General features: G+C 58.9%; 2 protein-coding genes across 2 annotated transcripts; both read left to right on the top strand.

The window, feature by feature from the left end:
• Nucleotides 1-572: 572 nt before the first annotated feature.
• JUND (JunD proto-oncogene, AP-1 transcription factor subunit) lies at nt 573-2453 on the top strand. Its single transcript, XM_039243440.1, has one exon. It carries the CDS (start codon nt 699-701, stop codon nt 1740-1742), a length of 1044 nt encoding a protein of 347 aa, XP_039099371.1. The 5' UTR covers nt 573-698; the 3' UTR covers nt 1743-2453.
• Nucleotides 2454-8184: 5731 nt separating this feature from the next.
• IQCN (IQ motif containing N) lies at nt 8185-19702 on the top strand. Its single transcript, XM_039243407.1, is given in 4 exon segments — nt 8185-8248; nt 9509-9597; nt 9599-13129; nt 18683-19702. Coding segments are annotated over 4 exon segments (4560 nt in total). The 5' UTR covers nt 8185-8235; the 3' UTR covers nt 19610-19702.
• The last annotated feature ends 293 nt before the right edge of the window (nt 19703-19995 follow it).

The following is a 19995-nucleotide window of genomic DNA, read 5'->3' on the forward strand; positions in this document are numbered from 1 at the left end:
GAAGCCACCGGGAACAGCTCCCTAAGGCCTTCTGCCCCCAGCCCGCACGGAGCCGGAATATAGGTGCGCTGAGGCAGGTACTTGTAGGCGTAGTGGAGCGGAGGGCGCCAGGGAGTTATTTATCCATCCGGGCCCCATCCCCCACCGGTCCCCGGAGGCCGGCACCGCCCCCGCCCCCGCCCCGCCGGGGCCCCACGCGCGGATGCGGGGCGGGGCCTTGGGGCGGGCAGGCGGCTGGTGGCCGGGCACATCACGCCACCCGGGACGTGCCTTGGCGGGAGGCAGCGCTGGGGGCATTGGTTGTACACTGCGCTCCCGGGGCGGGGTAACCGGGTCCGGGCGCGGGGTCCGCCCCCATGACGTCAACCCACAAGGCAGCGCGCTGTTGTGCGGTTTACCGCGCGTCACCGGGGCAACGGCAGCTAGGGGGGCATCAGCCACTTGGCCCCGCCCCACCATGCAAATGAGCGACGTCACCCACGCCCAATGGAGAACGGGGGCAGTGAGCTCATCGCGCTGGGCCGAGGCTATAAGAGGGCGCGCGAACTGCGCGGCGTAAGAGCCGCCGCCAGCGGAGGGCCGGGCGCAGCGGCCTCGGCCGGGGCGGGCGCAGGGCCGAGCGGACGGGGGGGCGCAGGCCCCCCGGGCGGCCGCGGCCACTCCCCCCCCCCGGGCCGGCGCGGCGGGGGAGGCGGAGGATGGAAACACCCTTCTACGGCGATGAGGCGCTGAGCGGCCTGGGCGGCGGCGTCAGTAGCAGTGGCGGCGGTGGTAGCTTCGCGTCCCCGGGTCGCCTGTTCCCCGGGGCGCCCCCGACGGCGGCGACTGGCAGCATGATGAAGAAAGACGCGCTGACGCTGAGCTTGAGCGAGCAGGTGGCGGCGGCGCTCAAGCCTGCGGCCGCGCCGCCCCCAGCCCCCCTACGCACCGACGGCGCCCCAGGAGCGGCGCCCCCCGACGGCCTGCTTGCCTCGCCCGACCTGGGGCTGCTCAAGCTCGCCTCGCCCGAGCTCGAGCGCCTAATCATCCAGTCCAACGGGCTGGTCACCACCACACCGACGAGCACTCAGTTCCTCTACCCCAAGGTGGCGGCCAGCGAGGAGCAGGAGTTTGCTGAGGGCTTCGTCAAGGCCCTGGAGGACTTGCACAAGCAGAACCAGCTGGGCGCGGGCGCGGCCTCCGCGGCCGCGGCCGCTGGGGGACCCTCGGGCACGGCCGCGGGCGCCGCGCCTCCTGGCGAACTGGCCCCGGCGGCAGCCACGCCCGAGGCGCCCGTCTACGCGAACCTGAGCAGCTATGCGGGCGGCACCGGAGGTTCAGGGGGTGCTGCGACAGTCGCCTTCGCCGCCGAGCCTGTGCCCTTTCCTCCGCCGCCGCCCCCAGGCGCGCTGGGGCCGCCCCGCCTGACCGCGCTCAAGGATGAGCCGCAGACGGTGCCCGACGTGCCAAGCTTCGGCGAGAGCCCGCCGTTGTCGCCCATCGACATGGACACGCAGGAGCGCATTAAGGCCGAGCGCAAGCGGCTGCGCAACCGCATCGCTGCCTCTAAGTGCCGCAAGCGCAAGCTGGAGCGCATCTCGCGCCTCGAGGAGAAAGTGAAGACGCTCAAGAGCCAGAACACGGAGCTGGCGTCCACGGCGAGCCTGCTGCGCGAGCAGGTGGCGCAGCTCAAGCAGAAGGTCCTCAGCCACGTCAACAGCGGCTGCCAGCTGCTGCCCCAGCACCAGGTGTCCGCGTACTGAGCCCGCGCGCGGGGCGCATGCGCGGCCCCCCTCCCCGGGAGGCGGGCTCGCGTGGGGGGGGCGTGGGCGCCCCGGACTCGGAGAGGGTGCGGCCCCGGGGACACCCCCCTCACCCCGAGGGTGCCAGGATTCCGAGAGGGCGCGGTCCCTGAGGACCCCCCCCCTTGGGTGCCCAGGACTAGAGGGCGCCTCAGACTCGACAAGCTGGACCCCCTACTCCCGGGGGGGCAAGCGCATGACCCCCCGCCCTCGCGCTGCCTCTGTTCCCCGAGCGCGGCCACCCAGTGTTGCACAAACCCGCGCGCCCCGGCCGCCCCGTTGTACACACCGCTGCCGAAGGGGGCTCCGAGGGGGCGCAGCCTCAAGCCCTGCCTTTCCTTTTATTTTTTTTTTTTTTTTTTTTTTTGCCTTTGGAAGAGAGAAGAACAGAGTGTTCGATTCTGCCCTATTTATGTTTCTACTTGGGAACAAACGTTGGTTGTGTGTGTGTGTGTTTTCTTCTGTTGGTTTTTTAAAGAAATGGGAAGAAGACAAAAAAAAAAACAACCTCCCTTCCCTTTCCTTGCTCTTGCTCCCCCCCACCCCCTTCCGTCCTTCCGAAACCCCTCCTCCCGCCCTTTTCTGTTGTTTTGTTTTGCTACGAGTCCACATTCCGGTTTGTAATCCTTGGTTCGCCCGGTTTTCTGTTTTCAGTAAAGTCTCGTTACGCCAGCTCGGCTCTCTGCCTCCTTCTTACCCCGCCGGGGCCTGTCGGGCTGGGCTGGGCCTGGCCGACACGCTTCCCCCCACCATCCCCCCCCCAGCCTCCTTCCCCTCCTCCCTCCGCCCCTACTCCGGAGGAGAGCCGGCGTCCGGGAGGGGCCTTGCACATCTGGCGCGCAGCGAGCGCCATCTAGGCGCGCCTAGGCTTGGGGCCAACTGATGTCCAGGTTAGGTGGAGGACATTGGGATCTCCAACAAGCGATTGGAACTAACCAGCCTACAGGTGTCCCCTTGGGGAAAGAGAGCCTAAGATGGAAAGAGGACAGCCGGTCCGAGGCAGGTAGGAAAAGGCAGAAGTGTGAACCTCTGGGCCTCTGTTAACCCTGTCTGTAAAATGGGCAGAACAGTTGTAAACTTGCCCCATTAAGTTGGAGGATTAACAACTTGTTCACAGAGTAGTGCTTGGCCTACAGATGGTGCTCAGCGTAAGCTCTTATTACCGGCTGGTGGATGGGGATGCCGAGTCTCAGGACCGGAAGAAAAGTGGCCCAGGTGGCATCCAACTTGGCTGGGCTGCCTCCAGGACTGGACTTGTAGCTATGTTTTGTGCGGTCTTCCTATTAGGGCATTGACTTGGAATCAGGATTTTCCAAGTACTCCCTGAAGACCTCTCCCTTCCCAACATCCTACTCTCCCATTTTGAGGAAACTAATGTTCAGAGAGATCGAGTGACTTGAGGTCACACAGCCTAATGTTTTTAGGAGACTGCAGGGACATTCGGACCTCACCTCCGGAGCCTTGACTGCCAGGCTGCCTTCTTTCCCTGCCTGCTCTGGCCCTTGCTGTTGTGTGGCAAAAGACCCTGGGTTTTGGGCTTCTGCGTCACTTGGGGCCTGGAGGGACCTAGGCATTGGTGGTCAAGGGCACAGGGCAAGTCAAGCTGGTGGTCATGTGTTGAGCATCAGCTGTATACCCAGCCCTGCTAGGGAAGGCAGATGAATTGTATCTGTTTTATAAACAGGGAAACAGAGGTACAAAGAAGGAACAGCATGTGCCCACAGTTCCTCTACCATTGAAAGGGTGTGACACTTCCTTCTGATCACCGTGGCTGCCCACGTTTCAAGACTTCAGGAGCTGCTTTGGGGGGTGGTTTTGAACCACATGACCTCATCCTGCACCACGTTCAGGCAGACGTTTCAGGAGGGGGCCTGGGAGTGAGAAAGAGGCTGAAGCTAAGTTGGGGGTGTTGACACAGAGAGGGCCAAGAGCCACGTTTGAAGGGTAGACCTTCACTCTTCAGGAGACGGAGTCCTAACTTGCCACTTTGCCACTGTGTGACCTCAACCGAGTCCTCTCCCCTTTTCCCCTCTACCTTCTGTACTGTGAAATGGGTACGTTCATGTCCAGGTAACATCTCCCATATCACTTTGTGGGATGAATACTAATGGTACTCAAGTGCCTCCCGTGCAGCCCCTGATCTATAGAGCAGGGGAGGCCCAGGAGATTGGGAGATGTCCCCAACACCCCTGAACTGTTTTACTCCGAATCCTTCCAACATCAAATGTGTTGGGGGTGGGGGGTTCCCCACACCAATTCTGTTTTCTAGGCACCAACCAGGTGTCCTGCAATTCAGTTCTGTCACTACCTGCCATTAGCCCAGATCCCACAGCTCAAGGGCCTAGTCCCACAAGACCATCCCCATTTAAGATGCCAGTTGCAAGTCCCAAGCTGTCACCTGGGACTTCTGAATAACCAGCTAGAAACCAAGGAATTCCATGACCCCACCCCGGTTTTGATAATTTGCCAGAACAGCTCAAAGAACCTAGAGAAGTACTTTATTCACTATTCCCGACTTATTATACAAGATAGAAGTTAGGAAGAGGCAGGCAGAGGAGACGTATGGGGCAAAGTACAAGGGCAAGGGGTGTGTCGTTTCCACGGCCTCCGCAGCCTCCTTGTGCGCCAGCTAGAAGGTTCAGAGAGCCTCATTGGTCTTATTCCATCGGCACGATTGGTTAGATCATTGGCCTTTGGTGATTAGTTCAATCGTCAGCCCCTCTTCCCTCCCAGGAGGTCTGGGAGGTGGGGCTGAAAGTTCCAACCCTCTAACGCCTCAGTCTTTCTGGGGACCAGCGCCCATCCTGAAGCTATCTGCTAGTCCCCGGCCGTCACTCATCTTCCAGTTTACAAAAGACACTTAGCACTCTCAGAGATTCCAAGAGTTTTAGGAGCAGAGTGCCAGGGACCAGGGGCCAAGACCAAGTGCATTTCACTGCATCCCACCCCTGCTAAATGGCAGAGCAGGGGCCAGAAGCCTAGACCCTTGCCTGCCTCCTAGGAGCCTTGGGTCTAAGTGGAGGCCCTAGTTTCTCACCAGCATGTGACACAGGGCCTTTTTTGGAAACCACGGATTTGACCCCCACTTGAAACCTTTCTGGAAAAAAGTTCTTTTTTTTTTTTTTAATTTTACCCTCAATTCCCACCAGCAACTTTTTTTTTCTAGGAGAGAGAGAGAGAGAGACAGCGTGAGCAGAGGAGGGTCAGAGAGAGAGGGAGATACAGACTCTGAAATAGGCTCTAGGCTCTGAGCCGGCAGTCAGCACAGAGCCCGACGCGGGGCTCGAACCCAAGAACTGCAAGATCATGACCTAAGCTAAAGTCGGACGCTCAACCGACTAAGCCACCCAGGTGCCCCTGGAAAAAAGTTCTTGAGTGCCTCCGGCCCTACCCAAACTATTTCTGTCCCTTCTGGCCTCAGAGCCTTTGCACGGCTATAAGTCTGATAACACGTCTTCCCTCTGTTACCCAGCTGACCTTGGAAGTCGGTTCCCAACAAGCCTCAGGCTGGGCTAGGGCTTTCCTGGGTTCCCACAGTGCTCTGTGCTTCCACCATTACTGCCCTGACCACTCTGGGTTTGTGTGTAGCTCACTGAGGGCATAGATGGGAGCTGTCCTGGTCAGTGCTGAAACAAAGGACGTAAGTCCCGCCAACTGCCGTATCCCTGGGTTTGCCCACAGCTACACCCCCAGTGTGGAGAAGATGAGGGCATCTCTGCCAAGCGAAACTGGGTGACCCCACTTGCCTCTTGCTCTGGTGCCTCCCAGTGGCTCCCCAGGGAAACGAGGCAGAGGCTGCTGGACCAGGCTGTGTGGCTTTGGCAGGACCCTGCCGAGCCAAGGCCAAGGTGTGTGTCAGCCCCTGCCCGGCCAGCAGTGATTCATACCAGGCATCAGCCCAGCCCCAGGCGGTGAATGGGGACAGTGGCCTCACTTTCCCCTTCAGGACTGTGCCTCCGAGTCAATACCCATTTTTGCCAGGCCCGTATGGGGACCCTGAGACCTTCAGCTGAACTTCACCCTAAGGAGCCGCCATCCTCAGAGCCAGACACAGACACCCGCCTGGCCTTTTAGGATGTGGATCAGAGTATAGCAGGAGTGCCTTCTTTGCTCTAGAGCCTCTTAGGACTCCTGAGAACCTTCTTGATAAAACCCAAACCCTTGTACTCCTCTCTGACTCCTCTCTATCCGGTTGTCCACTTCCTGGCCCTCTTCTCCATCGCCTCCAACCACATCAACCTCTATTCATGGTCCCTATTCATGCCTAACTTCTTCCCACCTCAGGGCCTTTGCCCATGCTGCGTTCACCACCTGGAATGCCCTTCCCCCAGCTCTCCTATGACTAACTCCTCCTCTGGGACTCAGCCCATCCACCCCCCCTTAGATTCCTTCCTAGCAGTCTCACACCCCCACGTTATTTGAGTTTGTTTGTGTCCCGAGGCCCAGATAAGTCCCACTACAAACTTAGGTGCTCAACAAATGCCCCAGGTATGTGAGACTGAGTCTGCCTTGAGACACCTGTAGGGGAAGAATTTGGGCCCCCGTCTGTACTCAGAGCCCTAATTTTCTGTTCCCGACAGGCAGGAAATCTATAGCCACCACCATAACCATCAGCCCTGGTCTAGGTACTGCCCCCATGCTGGGTCTGCCTTCTAGAACCGCCTTCCCCCGAGAGCTGGTAGGGATTGGCTGGAACTTGGCTGTGAGTCACAAAGCCATTGTGGCACCAGGGTCCCAAGGCTGGCCACTCGGGCTGGTGGGTTCAGCTTCAGGGGCAGGTGAGTGGGGCTGGTGGAGGGTTTGGTGGGGGGTACACCGAGTCTGGGTTGTTCTCCCCGGGTCTCCAGCACTTTCACAGTCCCCTTGGACCCTCCAGGCCACTCCAAGAAATGGGCTCGCTTTTCATCCCCTCAGACCAAGGGCACTTGGGGCCCCCAAAAACCCAATAGTGGCTTTGTCTGCCTGGGGTCCCAGCCTGGAGAACCAATCATGTTTCTTGGGAGGCTGGAAAGTGGTCTTAGCTTGTGTAACGGGAAACTGAGGCTCAGAGGGGTTTACTCAAAATTGCCAAGCCAGCCACTCAGCTTACATATCTGGGGGCCGCTTTCCTTTTCTCTGTCCCCTCTCACTCCATTGTCTGTTCACTCATTCTGATTGAGTTCATCGAAAGAGCTGAACCATGTGGTTGATGAAACCCCAGGTTCTGGGATAGGCCAGTTCGGATCCTGAAGTTGCTCTCTCCAAGTTCTGAAGCTTGCGCTGCACCCATCCATCCGTCCACTCATCCATCCATCCATCCATGATCCATCCATCCATCCATCCATCCACCCATCCACACGTGCATGCATGCATGCATGCACTCATCCATCGACCAATCGATCGATCAATCGATCCATTCATCCATCCATCCAACCATCCATGCATGCATCTATCCATGCATCTATCCATAAACATCTATTGAGCACCTATTATATGCATTATTCTAGGTATCGAGGGTTCAATAGCAAACAAAAGAGGCAGACATCCCTACGCATGGGCAGCTCATAGTTAAAGGGGAGAGGCAAATCAGAAATAACATAAAGGAGTAAGAAATATGGTATGCTGGCTTCTCCGGGCCTCAGGTCCCTCCTCTGGGAAATGGGGACAATGGCTGTGCTCACCTCCAGGAGAACCAACCTCAGGCTCATTTGCTGTTATGATTCAGTTCACACAGATGCTTGCTCTGAATGGGCCCAGCTCAAGATCATGACCTGAGCGTAAGTCAGACACTTAACAGACTAAGCCACCCAGGCACCCCTGTTCTGTGTAATTTAAGCCACCTCCTGTTGATAAGCATTTGAGCGGTTTTTAGTTTTTACTCTTCTTCAACAATACAGTGAGGAACATCCTTGAACGTGCTTCTCTATGTACTTGTAACTGACCCCCTAGGAATCACCTTTTTGCTTATCTCTAGCTGTTTTGTTTAAATGTACAAAATAACATTAGGGGCACCTGGGTGGCTCAGTCAGTTAAGTGTCCAACTCTTGATTTCAGCTCAGGTCATGATCTCACAGTCATTAGATCGAGCCCTGTGGTGGGCTCTGTGCTGACAGCATGGAGCCTGCTTGGGATTCTCTCTGTCCCTCTCTGCCCCTCCCCTGCTTGCACACACACTCTTTTTCTCTCTCTCAAAATAAATAAACATTAAAAACCCCAAAATAACACTAGAATGAACTTCTCTGTACATTCATCTTTGTGGAATTAAAAGTTTTGAGATGTTAGGGTTTTGGGGGGTTTGTTGGTTTGTTTGTTTGTTTGCTTTTAACATTTCTTCTCATGTTGGTGTTGAGGACAGAAGCAGCCCAGGGAAGTGTTGCTGCACGTTGCATGGAATGAAGGGCTGAATGAAGGCTACTTCCTCTTACAAGCTGGCTTCTGAGATTGCACCTTCTCCTCCTGCTCCTTCTCCAACTCTATGGCCCTCCAAGGTATGAAGATGGCTGGGGAAGGAAGTCTGGCTGCTCCCGCCAGATGGCAGGGGTGGGGGGCTTCTGCCAAACAAGTGTGTTATGCATCAGGTTACGCATCAGGGCTGCTTGGCAGTATCCCAGCTCCCTCTGAACCAAAGTACTTCTGAAAGCCAAGTCACCCCCTCATTCTTTTACCCATCCTTCCATCTGTCATTGAGCTACGCATCATCTACTAGTCATCGCCATCTATCACCGATTCATCCACCCACTCATCAGCGCACCTCCTAGTCATTGATCTCCTCAATTCCTTCAGCTCTCTTCACTCATACATCCATTTATCTACTTAGATTTCATCCATCCACTACTCATTCGTCTTTCCATCCATCCATTCCTCCCTCCTCTTCCCCCTCCCATCCACCCACCCACCCACCCACCCACCCACCCACCCATCCACCCACCCATCCACCCATCCATCCATCCACCCATCCATCCACCCATCCATCCATCCACCCATCCATCCACCCATCCACCCATCCACCCACCCATCCACCCATCCACCCACCCATCCACCCATCCATCCACCCATCCATCCATCCATGTGTCCATTTCCTTATTTATTGATCTGCTTATCAATTCATTCATCAGTTTCATTTACCTATTTATTCTTCCACACAACCCTTTATCCATCTTTCCATCCCATCCACCATTCATTTACCCAGATTTATCCCTTGAGTATCTAATCATTCATCCATCTATGTGCCCAACTGCCAATCTACTCAGCCACTCATTTATTAATGTAACCACCCACCCAACACTCACCTGTTCCCAGCCTGGAACCAGGCCCTGTGACTGAGATGGGGACACAGAAATGACGCAGACTTGGTTCTGGCCCTCTAGGAATTTGCAGTAAATGGGGAGAGGCAAAAAATAACAACATATAGACACACAGAGAAAATTTCCAAAATAGTGTGATCAGTGCTGTATTCACATGATATTCCACATAAAAAGGAAGTTCAAAAGGCAAGAAGGCGGTTGGGGATTTAACTGAGCATGTGCACTGTGCCAGCATTTAGGTGGCCACAGGATGATAAGGGAGATGTAGGTACCAGAGGCCACCACAGTAGGTGGCCGGGAGAAAGAGGGCCTGCGAAGGAGAGGAAGAAGATTGCAAGGTGTCAAGAACAAGAAGATGTAGGTCCTGGCGTGCTCGCCCCAGCAAGGAGACCCCCTCATCCGCATGACCCCACTCGCTGACCACCTCCTTGCCACCCTTCACAGGCAGAGCTGACCCGCTCAAAAAGCAAGGCAATGCAGCAAGCAACACAGCCACAGTTGTCACCCAGCAGGCAGAGCTTATACCAGCCCCAGTCCAACCCCAGTCTCCAAGACAAAGCACGGACACCATTTCCACGACCTCAGCGTAAGCCGCTTGGTTCCAAGGAGAGCCTTCCGCGAAAGCTGGACAAGGACAAGACGGTGACGCGTCACATCCCACGCCTCCGGGCTGTGGTTGAGAGCCAGGCCTTCAAGAACGTCCTGGTGGATGAGATGGACATGATGCTGTCCCGTGCTGCCACCCTCATCCAAGCCAACTGGAGAGGCTACCGGCTCCGGCAAAAGTTGGTCTCCCAGATGATGGCAGCAAAGGCCATCCAGGAGGCCTGGCGACGCTTCAACATGAGGCGTCTCCTCCGGTCTGGCAAGTCGGTGGAGAAAAAAGTGAGCGCGGACGAGGGGAACATCCCTTACCACCACCCCCAGCAGGTGCGCTTCCAGCATCCGGGAGAGAGCGAGTCCCCTCTGGGCCAGCCCATCATGGTGAGCAAAGAGACCCAGTTCCCTTCCTCTGACAGCCTGGATATCTGCACCCACCGGCTGGCCCTGCACACCCAGAGCACGCCACAGCCTGGCATGCAGGCCCCTTGTCCCAGTGGAGGCCCCAGTGTCACCTTCCTGCCACACCAGACCGTTGCCATCAGACTTCCGTGTCCAGTGAGTCTAGATGCCAAGTGCCACCCATGCCTGCTGACAAGACCTGTCAGAAATGCCTGCCTTGGCCACATAGAAGGGGACACGGTGAAGACCAAGCAAGTAACCGCCAGAGCCAACAAGTCAGGAGTCCCAGGGCCACCACCATCCAGAAGGTATGCCCAGGCAGGTCATGGACCACTCAAGACCCAGACCCAGGCCCACATGGAACCAGAGGTCTTCAAAGTCCTACCCCAGACAGGCCCAGCACCTGTGACAGCCAAGACCCTACCTCTGACGTCTTCAGGGGCCACAATAACCAAGACCCCACCCCAGCCCTGTGTCGTGCCCACGGGAACGATAGCCAAGACCCCGCCCCAGATGTACCCAGCAGCCCGGATGACCAAGACCCCAACCCAGACGTACCCTGCAGCCTCAGTGGTCAAGACCCCTCTCCAGGCATGCCTGGCCGCCATAATGAACAAGACTCCAGCCCAGCCATGCTCAGCGCCCACAGTCACTGTAACCAAGAGCCCACCCCAGACGTCCCAGGTAGGCCCGGTGGCCAAGGCCTCACCCCAGACGTCCCAGCCAGCCACAGCGACCAAGACTCCATTTCAGTCATGCCTAGCGGCCATGATGAACAAGACCCCGTCCCAGCCATGCCCAGCAGCCCCAGCGTCCAAGACCCCAACCCAGATGCGTGCAACAACCTCAGTAACCAATGCTTCACCCCAGACACGGCCGGCAGCCATGATGGCCAAGATCTCACCACAGATATGCCTGTTGGCCTCAATGATCAAGGCCCCAACCCAGACACGCCCTGTGGCCACAGCGACCAAGACTCCGCCCCAGACATGCCCCGTGCCCACGATGGCCAAGGCCCCAACCCAGATGCGCCCGGCATCCCCGACAGCCAAGGCCCCACTGCAGACATGTACGGCAGCTGCCACGGCCAAGACCCCATCTCAGACGCTCACGGGGGCCTCAGTGACCAAAACCCCTCCCCAGACACGTCTGGCAGCCATGGTCACCAAAACCCCAGCCCAATTTCGCTCAATGGCTGCCATCATCAGAACCCTATGCCTGCCGCCTCCAACAGCTGGAAATCTGAAGTCCTCACCACCGGTTACGGTGGCGGCTGGCATCCCCAACACCTCATCCCACACGTATCTGAATGGACCAAAGGCCAAGGCTGTGGGGAATGCAAAGCAGACAACAGGGATGGTCAAGATCTCATCCCACTCATACTTGGCTGATGGAAAGGTCAAATACTTTCCCCCACCACAGCTGGGGGCTGGGACTCCTAAGGCACCAGCCAGGCCTCCTTTGGAAGCTGAAAAAGTCAAGGCCTTCTCTCAGAAACAGGTGAAAACGGAAACAACATCTAATATGAGTGTGGCCGTTGAAATGCCCAGGGCTTCGCCATGGGCAAAAGTGGTTGAGGATAGCAACAAGTCCTCATTACAAACACACCTGAGGACAGATGTCGTGAAGATTCAGTCCCAGGTATATGTGCCTGAAGAAACAGCTGTGGTCCTGCCCCAAGCCCAGCTGGCCGCATGTCCGGCCAAGGCTCCGGATCCATGTCTGGCCAAAGCTCTGCCCCAGGAATGGCTGGCCACGTGTCCAGCCACAGCCTCGTCCCAGGGACAGCTGCTTGCTGAATTGACCGTGACTCTGCCCCAGGCACATCTGGGCACATGCCTGGCCAAGACCCTCTCCCAGGCATATTCGTCCACCAAGTTGACCAAGACCCAGTCCCAGGGACATCCGCCTGCTGAGGTGCCCACGGCTGAGGCTCAATCACATCTGGGCACGTGTCTGTCCAAGACCCTGTCCCAGGCACATCCATCTGCCAAGGTGACCAAGACCCCATCCTTTGCACATCTGGGCACATGTCTGACCAAGGCACAGTCCCAGGCACACCTGGCCACAGGAGTGATCAAGGTCCAGTCTCAAGCCCGTCTGCCTACTGGGCTGACCAAGGTGCAGTCGCAGGCCCAGTTGGTCACAGGAATAGCTAAATGCCTCTGTGCAACCCCCCAACCTGCTGAGCTCAGTGGCAAGACCCAGTCACAGCCTCTCCTGGCTGGGTTCAAGGCCTCCTCCCAGCCTTGCCAGCACGTTGGTGCCCTCGGCACTCTGCCCCAAGCCAAGCTAGAGGACAGACTGACCCAGCCCCAGCCCCACAGCAACGCACAGGGCAAAGCCACCCAGGGCCCATGCCAGGGGGCCTCTGAGATCCAGAGCATACTGGTGCCCCTGTTGGCATCTGCCAGACATCCCACATGCAGCGTCGAATCCTGGGGTGACAGTGGAGTTACCCGGGCCCGGCCGTCGACGACCGGTCCAGCCACACCCTGCCAGGAAGAGCTAGCAGCCTCCCAGCTCGCCTCCCTGTGTGCTGAGCTGGCCGCCGAGCTGGGCTCCCAGGAGGACCTCCGGGCCCTGCTGGCGAAAGCCCTCTCTCAGGGCCCAGTGAGGGCGGCCCTGAGCCAGGCCCTGACCAAGAAAGTCCTGGGCACCACGATGGCCAGGGCCCTGCCCCAGGGCCTACTGGGCACGGCGCTGATGAAAGTGCTGTCCTGGGGTGAGCTGGGCGTCGCCCTGTCCCGCACCCTGACCCCCACGGAGCTCCGGGCAGAACTCACTAAAGCCAAGCAGGGCAAACTGGCCAATGTCCTCAGCAAGGCCCTGACGGAGGAGGAGTGGGCCGCCCTGAGCCAGGCCCTGTGTCAGGGGGAGCTGGGCGCGGTCCTGAGCCAGTCTTTGTCTCAGGCAGCCCTGAGGACTGGAGTTGTCCCTCCCAAGGCCACCTCGAAAACAGCGGGAAGCAGGATGACAGTGATGCCAGCCCCAGTGGAGGTGGGGAGCCCATCGGCTGTGTGGGGGCCCGCCCTGGGGCCCGCGAGACCACAGCCCAGCAAGGTCAGGGTTCCCCAGGATGGGGTCTGGGGGGACTTCTTCACAGGCAGGCCTGGCGGGTTCTTAGCAGAGATGGGGGATGGGGCCATGCTCGGGGGGTCACCCTGCTCTTCGGTGGTCTCCCTGGGTGCCCTCCTGACCTGTAGAGTGATCACCACTGTTCATCAGTACTCCCTAATTGCTGCCCTGGGCCCCAGTCTTTCATGGGAGATGGGCCCCAGCAGGGACTCCTCCTCAAACCTACTATATCTGAATCCTGAGGTCAGTGAGGAAAATGTGTGGCTGCCCCCATGGGCCAATGAATTGGCATCAGATCTCAACCCCGTGGAGAGTGACACGGGCCCCAATTTGCCCAAGCCGTCCCACCTGCAGCCACCCCCCAGTCTCTGGCAGCCGCTCATTGCCAATGGTGTTGGCCCAAGCACCAGCCGGCCATCGGTGGCTGGTGGCACAGCTGCGGGCTCCCACAGGCCACATGTCAGCAGGGTGGCCCCACGTCCAAGGGCAGCGTCAAGGCAGGGCAGGGCAGCCCCGGGTACCCCTTCCCGCCCTGCGGGGGATGGGAGGGCCTCCCACTCCCACCAGTGTACCGCTGCATATGGGAATTCTGTTTGTTGGTGTCAGCCCTCCCGGGCCAGCAAGGTGCCCCCCAGTGTCTGTCGATCGTCAGCTACCAAAGTTCCACAACAGTCACCTGCGGTCCGTGAGGATACCAGGCAGAAAACTCAGTCCCCAAATCACAAACGGGCCTCCGTAGACCCCAGGGAGAGAACCAACAAGGAGACCTCAGGTCCACGGAGGGCTGCCAGTGTGAGCAAAGCACCCCTAACCCAACCACAGACCCCCAAGGCCTGTGACACAACCCTAGGTCTCTTGCCTGGCTCTGTGGCTCCTAGCCATCGCTGGACACTCAAGACGCAGGTAGATTCCAGTGTGTTCCAAGCCTCCCCAGGCAGTAGGATGGCACACACCCTGCCCAGAACAGCCCACCCTCGGCAGGAGAGGAATCGGACCAAGGGTACCATTTCCAGTCCACCCTGCCCGCGGGAGCAAGCGACTGGCCATATACCCAATGGACCCAGTTTGCCCCAGGGTCTAGACAATGACCTGTTTGGAAGCCTCTCCCAAGGCTCCACAGACTGTGGCCCAAATGTGAGTAATTCCCAGAGCTCATTGCCCAGCTGTAGTTCACTCAGCCTTTCCACCATGTCTGTGGCCAGTCTGACTGCTGTTGACCTGGTGGAGGAGGAGCTCTGTGAGACCAGCTTGGATGAGGACGTCCCTGTAGATGCCCTCCTCTCTGGAGAGGCTGCGGGGAGGCCTCAGGGGCCTAGCGATGGGGAAGAAACTAGGAAGGTGAGCTGGCAGCGCTCAACTCCAAACCTCTGCCGCCCACCCTCTGCAGGCTCAGAGCTGATGCCCATTTTGCATCACAGCTCACTGTCGGGTTGTGTGACCCTGAGTGTCCACTGGGGCGCAGATGATCAGGATGAGAGGGGTATGTCTTCAGGCCAAAGTGCCATGGATCTGAAGGAGAGCTTGTCCCAGAAATCCCATAGGACAGGACTGACCAGAAGTGTGTCTTTGGGTAATGTGGTCCCTACCAGATATCAGCAGCCATCTGTGCCCAGTAGGTTAACCTCAAGCCTATCCCAGCCATCAGTAGCAGGCGATGGCCCACAACAGCCATTTATAGTCCATAGGGTCACCGCCAGCCTATCTGAATCGTCTACGGCTAGTAAGGTCTCCCCCAGCCCAACTGAGCCATCTATGGCTAAGGTGACCCCCCACCCAGCCTGGCCATCTATGACCAGTGGGGCAACCTCCAGCCTAGCCCAGCCATCTGTGACCAGTGGGGTGGCCCCCAACATGGACCAGGCATCTGTGACCAGTAGGGTGACTCCCAATCTAGCCAAGTCATCTGTGACTGATAGGGTGGCTTTCAACCTAGTCCAGCCATCTATGACGGATGGGGTGCCCCTCAGCCTAGCCCAGCCATCTGTGACTAGTAGAGTGACTACCGGTCTAGCCAAGCCACCTGTGACCAGTAGGGTGACCCACAACCTAGACCAGGCATCTGTGACCAGTGGGGTGACCCCCAACCTAGACCAAGCATCTGTGACCAGTGGGGTGACTCCCAATCTAGCCAAGTCATCTGTGACCAGTGGGGTGGCCCCCAGCTTAGCTCAGCCATCTGTGACCAGTGGGGTGACCCCCAGCCTAGCCCAGCCATCTGTGACCGGTGGGGTGGCCCTCAGCTTAGCTCAGCCATCTGTGACCAGTGGAGTGACCCCCAGCCTAGCCCAGCCATCTGTGACCGGTGGGGTGGCCCCCAGCTTAGCGCAGCCATCTGTGACCAGTGGGGTGACCGCCAACCTAATGCAGGCATCTGTGACCAGTTGGGTGGCCCCCAGCCTAGCCCGGCCTTTTGTGACTGGTGGGATGGACCCTAGCCTAGCCCAGCCACATATGACAGATGGGGTAGCCCCCAACCTAGCTCAGCCATCTATAACCAGTGGGGTGATCCCTAGCCTAGCTAAGTCATCTATCATTGGTAGGATGGCCCCCAGCCTAGCCCAGCCATCAGTGGCTTATATGGTGGCACCCAGCCTAGCCCAGCCATCAGTGGCTTGTATGGTGGCCCCCAGCCCAGCCCGGCCACCTGTAATGAGTGGTACCAGCTGCGCAGTTAGTCAGTCCAGTTGGGCCCCTAAAGTGGGTTCAAATCTACCATCATCAAGAGCGAATGCAGTAGCCCCTAGTCTGCGTCATCCATCATTTGTGACTGAAGTCCCCCTGAATACATCATATCCGTCTGGGACCAGCAGCATGGGTCAAGGTCTGAGCCAGGCATCTGGGACCCCTGGGATGGACCCATGTCAAGATCCTGTAATGGTCAGTGGGGTGGCCTCAAACCGCCAGGCCCCTGAGTTCAGCGAGGTGTCCCTTGCATTCCATCAGCCACTCGGTGTCAGTGGGAGGCACTCACGTATGACTGAACATTCTGCCGTTGCCTGTTCAGCCCCAGACCTCTACCGGGTGCCTGTGGCCAGTGGAGACAGCTCTTGTCTAGTCCAGGGAACCAGTGTATCCCCAGGGACCCTGTTCAGGGGCATGGCCACAGACGTGTCCCCGGGTGCTATGGCTGCTGGCATGTTCCCAAGTATGTCTCGGGGGGCCCCGGCTGCCGGTATGTTCCTAGGTGTGTCTCCAGGACCTATGTGTCCAGGCATGGTGGGGAATGTGTGCCAGAGGAGTGTGGCGACTAGTGTGGGCCCAAACCAGTTTCAGGTGGCCAGTGGGATGAGTCCCGGTGCACCCCCAGCCTCTGTGGCAGGCGCCCCTTTGATTCGTGAACAAGCCTCAGAGGCGAGTCCTGGGTTCTCTCAGGTTTCAGTGTCCAACAGACTGGGTATGAGTCCATCCAGGTTTTCCCAGGCCAGTGTGGGCCCCACTAGGTCTCAGGTCAGTGTTGATCTCCCAATACCTTTGAGCCACCGGAATCCTTCTGTGTCCACAGTTGTGGCAGCAGATTACCAACAAGCAAATGCTTTCAGCCAGGAGCCTGTGATGGGCACAGTTAGTGGCCTGGTGCCAGGTGCTGTGGCCAGGAGTGTGGCCCCCAGCCTTCCCCCTGGGTCTGTGATCAGAGGTGTGGGCCAGAGCCTGCCCCCAGGGCTGGCGATTGGTGATGTGCCTCCCCACCTTCCACCAGGTTATGTGGTCAGTGATGTAGCTCAAACCCTTCCCCCGGGGTCTGTGATCTGTGGTATCAGCCACAGCCTTCCCCCAGGATCTGTGATCAGTGGCATGGGCCAGGGTCTTCCTCCAGATCCCATGGCCAGTGCTCGGGCCCAGAACTTTCCTCTGGGTTCTGTGGCTAGCGGCATGGCCAGGACCCTGCCTCCAGGTTCTGTGACCCCCAGTCTGATCGCAACCCCTGGGACTGGTGGGGAGAGGCAGAGATTCCCCATAAGATCCTCAGTTAGTTTCACTGCTCCAAGCCTGGTCCCAGGCTCAGTGGTGAGTGGGGTCACCCTGAGTGTCCCTCCTGGGTCTGTGGCCTCTAGTATGGTTCCAGCATCTATGGCTGGGGGACTGAATCAGGGCCTGGTCCTGGGGTCCAGGGCTAGTGTAGCCGGCCTGCCCTCCACAGTCGGAAATGTGGCCCAGAGCCTTCCCCAGGGGTCCCTGCTGATCGGGATCACTCCCAGGCCTTACCATGGATCCTTGGCTGTGGAGGGGCCTATAGCCCCCTTCCAAGTATCCCGTGCCCCTGGCCTGGCTCAACTTCAGCACCACACTGTGGAAGCTAGTGGCACAACCAGGAGAGTGCCCCAAACGCCCACAGTGCTACAAAGAGCCTCACAGTTGAACCACGCTCTTGGCATGATGCCATTTGAGACCACAGATGACCAGATCATGATGAAGGCAGAGAACCTGGAGAAGGCTCTGTCCCTGGTGTCCACATCCAGTGGGGAGTCCATAGGCCTTGAGGCAAGCCCGTGGGTGTCCCATAGTCTCCTGTCAAATGACATCTACCACAGCCTCGAATTCCTTCCCAACTGTCAAAGGCTGTTGTTGGAGGAGGTGGTTCCCAGCAAAACCAAGTCTCTTGCCAGTGGCATGGCCCCTGTCCCTCCCCAGTCCCTGAATATGGCCAAGCACTCGATGGCTGGTGGCATCACCCCAACTCTGCAGCAGAGGCCAGTAACCACTTGGGGGGGCCCCGGTTCCCACTTTGTGACTGCTGGCAGGGTCCCTAGTGTGCACATGGAGTCCGTCAAAGCTACTGGGGCCCCGTTGGCTCATCAACAGGCAACAGTAGTTCATGTGCCTCCGAGCCCCTCGGTGGTCCGCACTGTGTCTCAGAACCCCTTGGTGGCTCACGTTGTTCCCCAGAGCCATGCTCACAAGACGGAGTCTTCTACCATAGTCTCAGGGTCACCCAGGCTGGCCCGTGGCAGCACTATAGCATCCACTTTGCACCCAGGGTCTGTAGCTGGGATGGGGACCCCAAGCACCTCCCAGAAGTCGGGGGCCACCAGTGGGGCCTCACATGTGCCACTTCATCCGCCTATGGTTGGTGGGGTGGCACCTGGTGGGCTCCACATGGAAACTGTCCCCAGCACACACCAGAAGTCGGTGTCTGGCGACCTGGCTCAGACCAAGCACAAGTTTCTTGGCTCTAAAAAATCCTATAGGTCCATTCAGGGTAGTCTTGTCTCGGAAATGCTAGATGATAGCGTAGCCAGGATTGTGTCCTTGCGTGACGTGCGGGAGCAGGCCCGCCGGTCCCCACGGGAAAGTCCTGAACACTTCACAGGGGCGCCACCAGCCATAGCACCGATCACCCATACTGAGGCGACCCCCAACGTGGCCATCCCTAGGCTGTACCCAGGGTTTCGGAGGGTGTCTCTGGGCTATGAGACTTCACCTGACGGTTCCCGGAAGCCCCTTCTTACCCACGAGTCGATGCAGGGGTCTCAGGACTCCCACAGCGCTGTGGCTCCCGCAGATAGTCACAAGGTGTCCCTGACTCCCACTGTACTCCAGGGCCCCGTGGACGCTGGCATAGCTGGTGGCCAAGCGCGGAACCCTGCCGTCCCCAGTGTGGCAGTCGGGCCAACGAACAGCACGGTGGCCCCCAGCGGCCCGTGGGAGCCACCCAGGGCGCCTGTGCCCCGGGACACGGTGGGCAGAGAGGCAGCGGTGGATCCCAGACAGTCGGGGGAGCTGCTGGCGTCGATGCAGGCTGTGGAGAAGATGATCGTCCGCGCTGTGGTCACCATCCAGGCAGGCGCACGTGGCTACCTGGTGCGCCGTACCATCAAAGTGTGGCACCAGTGGGCCATCATCATCCAGGCTGCCTGGCGCGGCTACTGTGTGCGGCGGGACCTGGCCCAGCTCTCCAGAGCCGCCACCGTCATCCAAGCCCTGTGGAGAGGTTTCTGCACCCGTCGGGGCCAAACCCAGCCTGCGTGGCTCCCAGGCACATGGGCCGGGCTGGGCGGCAGGACCAGGTCCACATCTGACCACCGCTGTTTCCAGTCCTGCCAGTCCCACGTCTGCACCCTCTGCCGGTCCCTGAGTCCCAGGGTGGGAAGCCCGCCCAGCGTGGTGATGCTGGTGGGGTCCAGCCCCCGCACCTGCCACATGTGTGGCCACACCCTGCCTACCCGGGTGGTGCACGGCATGGGCCGGGGCGCCCTAGTCCAGGCAGGCACACCGTGGGGCGGTGTCCCCCAGACGACCCCTCGCAGCCCCCCGCAGTCCCGTAACCGGAATAAGGCGGCCACGGCCATCCAGTCGGCCTGGAGGGGCTTCACTGCCCGCCGCCAGCTGAGGCAGCAGCAGGGAGCCGCCAAGATGCTTCAAGCCACCTGGCGTGGCCATCACACCCGGGCCGTCCTCACCACGGATGCGCTCTTGGGGCCTGCAGCATGGGACAGTCAGCAGCACATGCAGTGGCTGGGTGTCTAGGACATCGGCGGACCGGTGGGGGACACTGGGGGAGGGGCATATGGCTCTTTGAGTCTAGTGAATAAAGCCCTCCACAGCCTGGGTCTCGGTCCACCTGTGCTCGTGGGAGTATCTTGGGTGTGGCTGGGGTTGCGGGGGGTCAGGGGGTGGGGGGAGGAGGGGGCGGGGGGCGGGATTGGAAGGCTCTGGAACACCTTGGCTGGGAGAGGTCCTAAAGCTCCGCAGGTGGGATAGAAGAGTCTTTTCTGGAGGTCAGGGCCAACAGCGTGGCCTCACGTATGTCACCGTTATCTGTCCATGGCTAAGGGGGTGGAGTCCAGTCGGTTCCAGATGGGAGCTGTCCCCAGCACATTCCAGAAGCCGGTGTCTGGGGGCCTGGCCCAGAA

Source organism: Hyaena hyaena, unplaced genomic scaffold (genome assembly GCF_003009895.1).
Source record: "Hyaena hyaena isolate Hyena2069 unplaced genomic scaffold, ASM300989v1 scaffold_227, whole genome shotgun sequence".
NCBI classification, from domain to species: Eukaryota; Metazoa; Chordata; class Mammalia; order Carnivora; family Hyaenidae; genus Hyaena; species Hyaena hyaena.

Bases quoted from the DNA above. Each gene is read 5' to 3' on its own strand.
- JUND (XM_039243440.1), top strand. From the start codon at position 699: ATGGAAACACCCTTCTACGGCGATGAGGCGCTGAGCGGCCTGGGCGGC.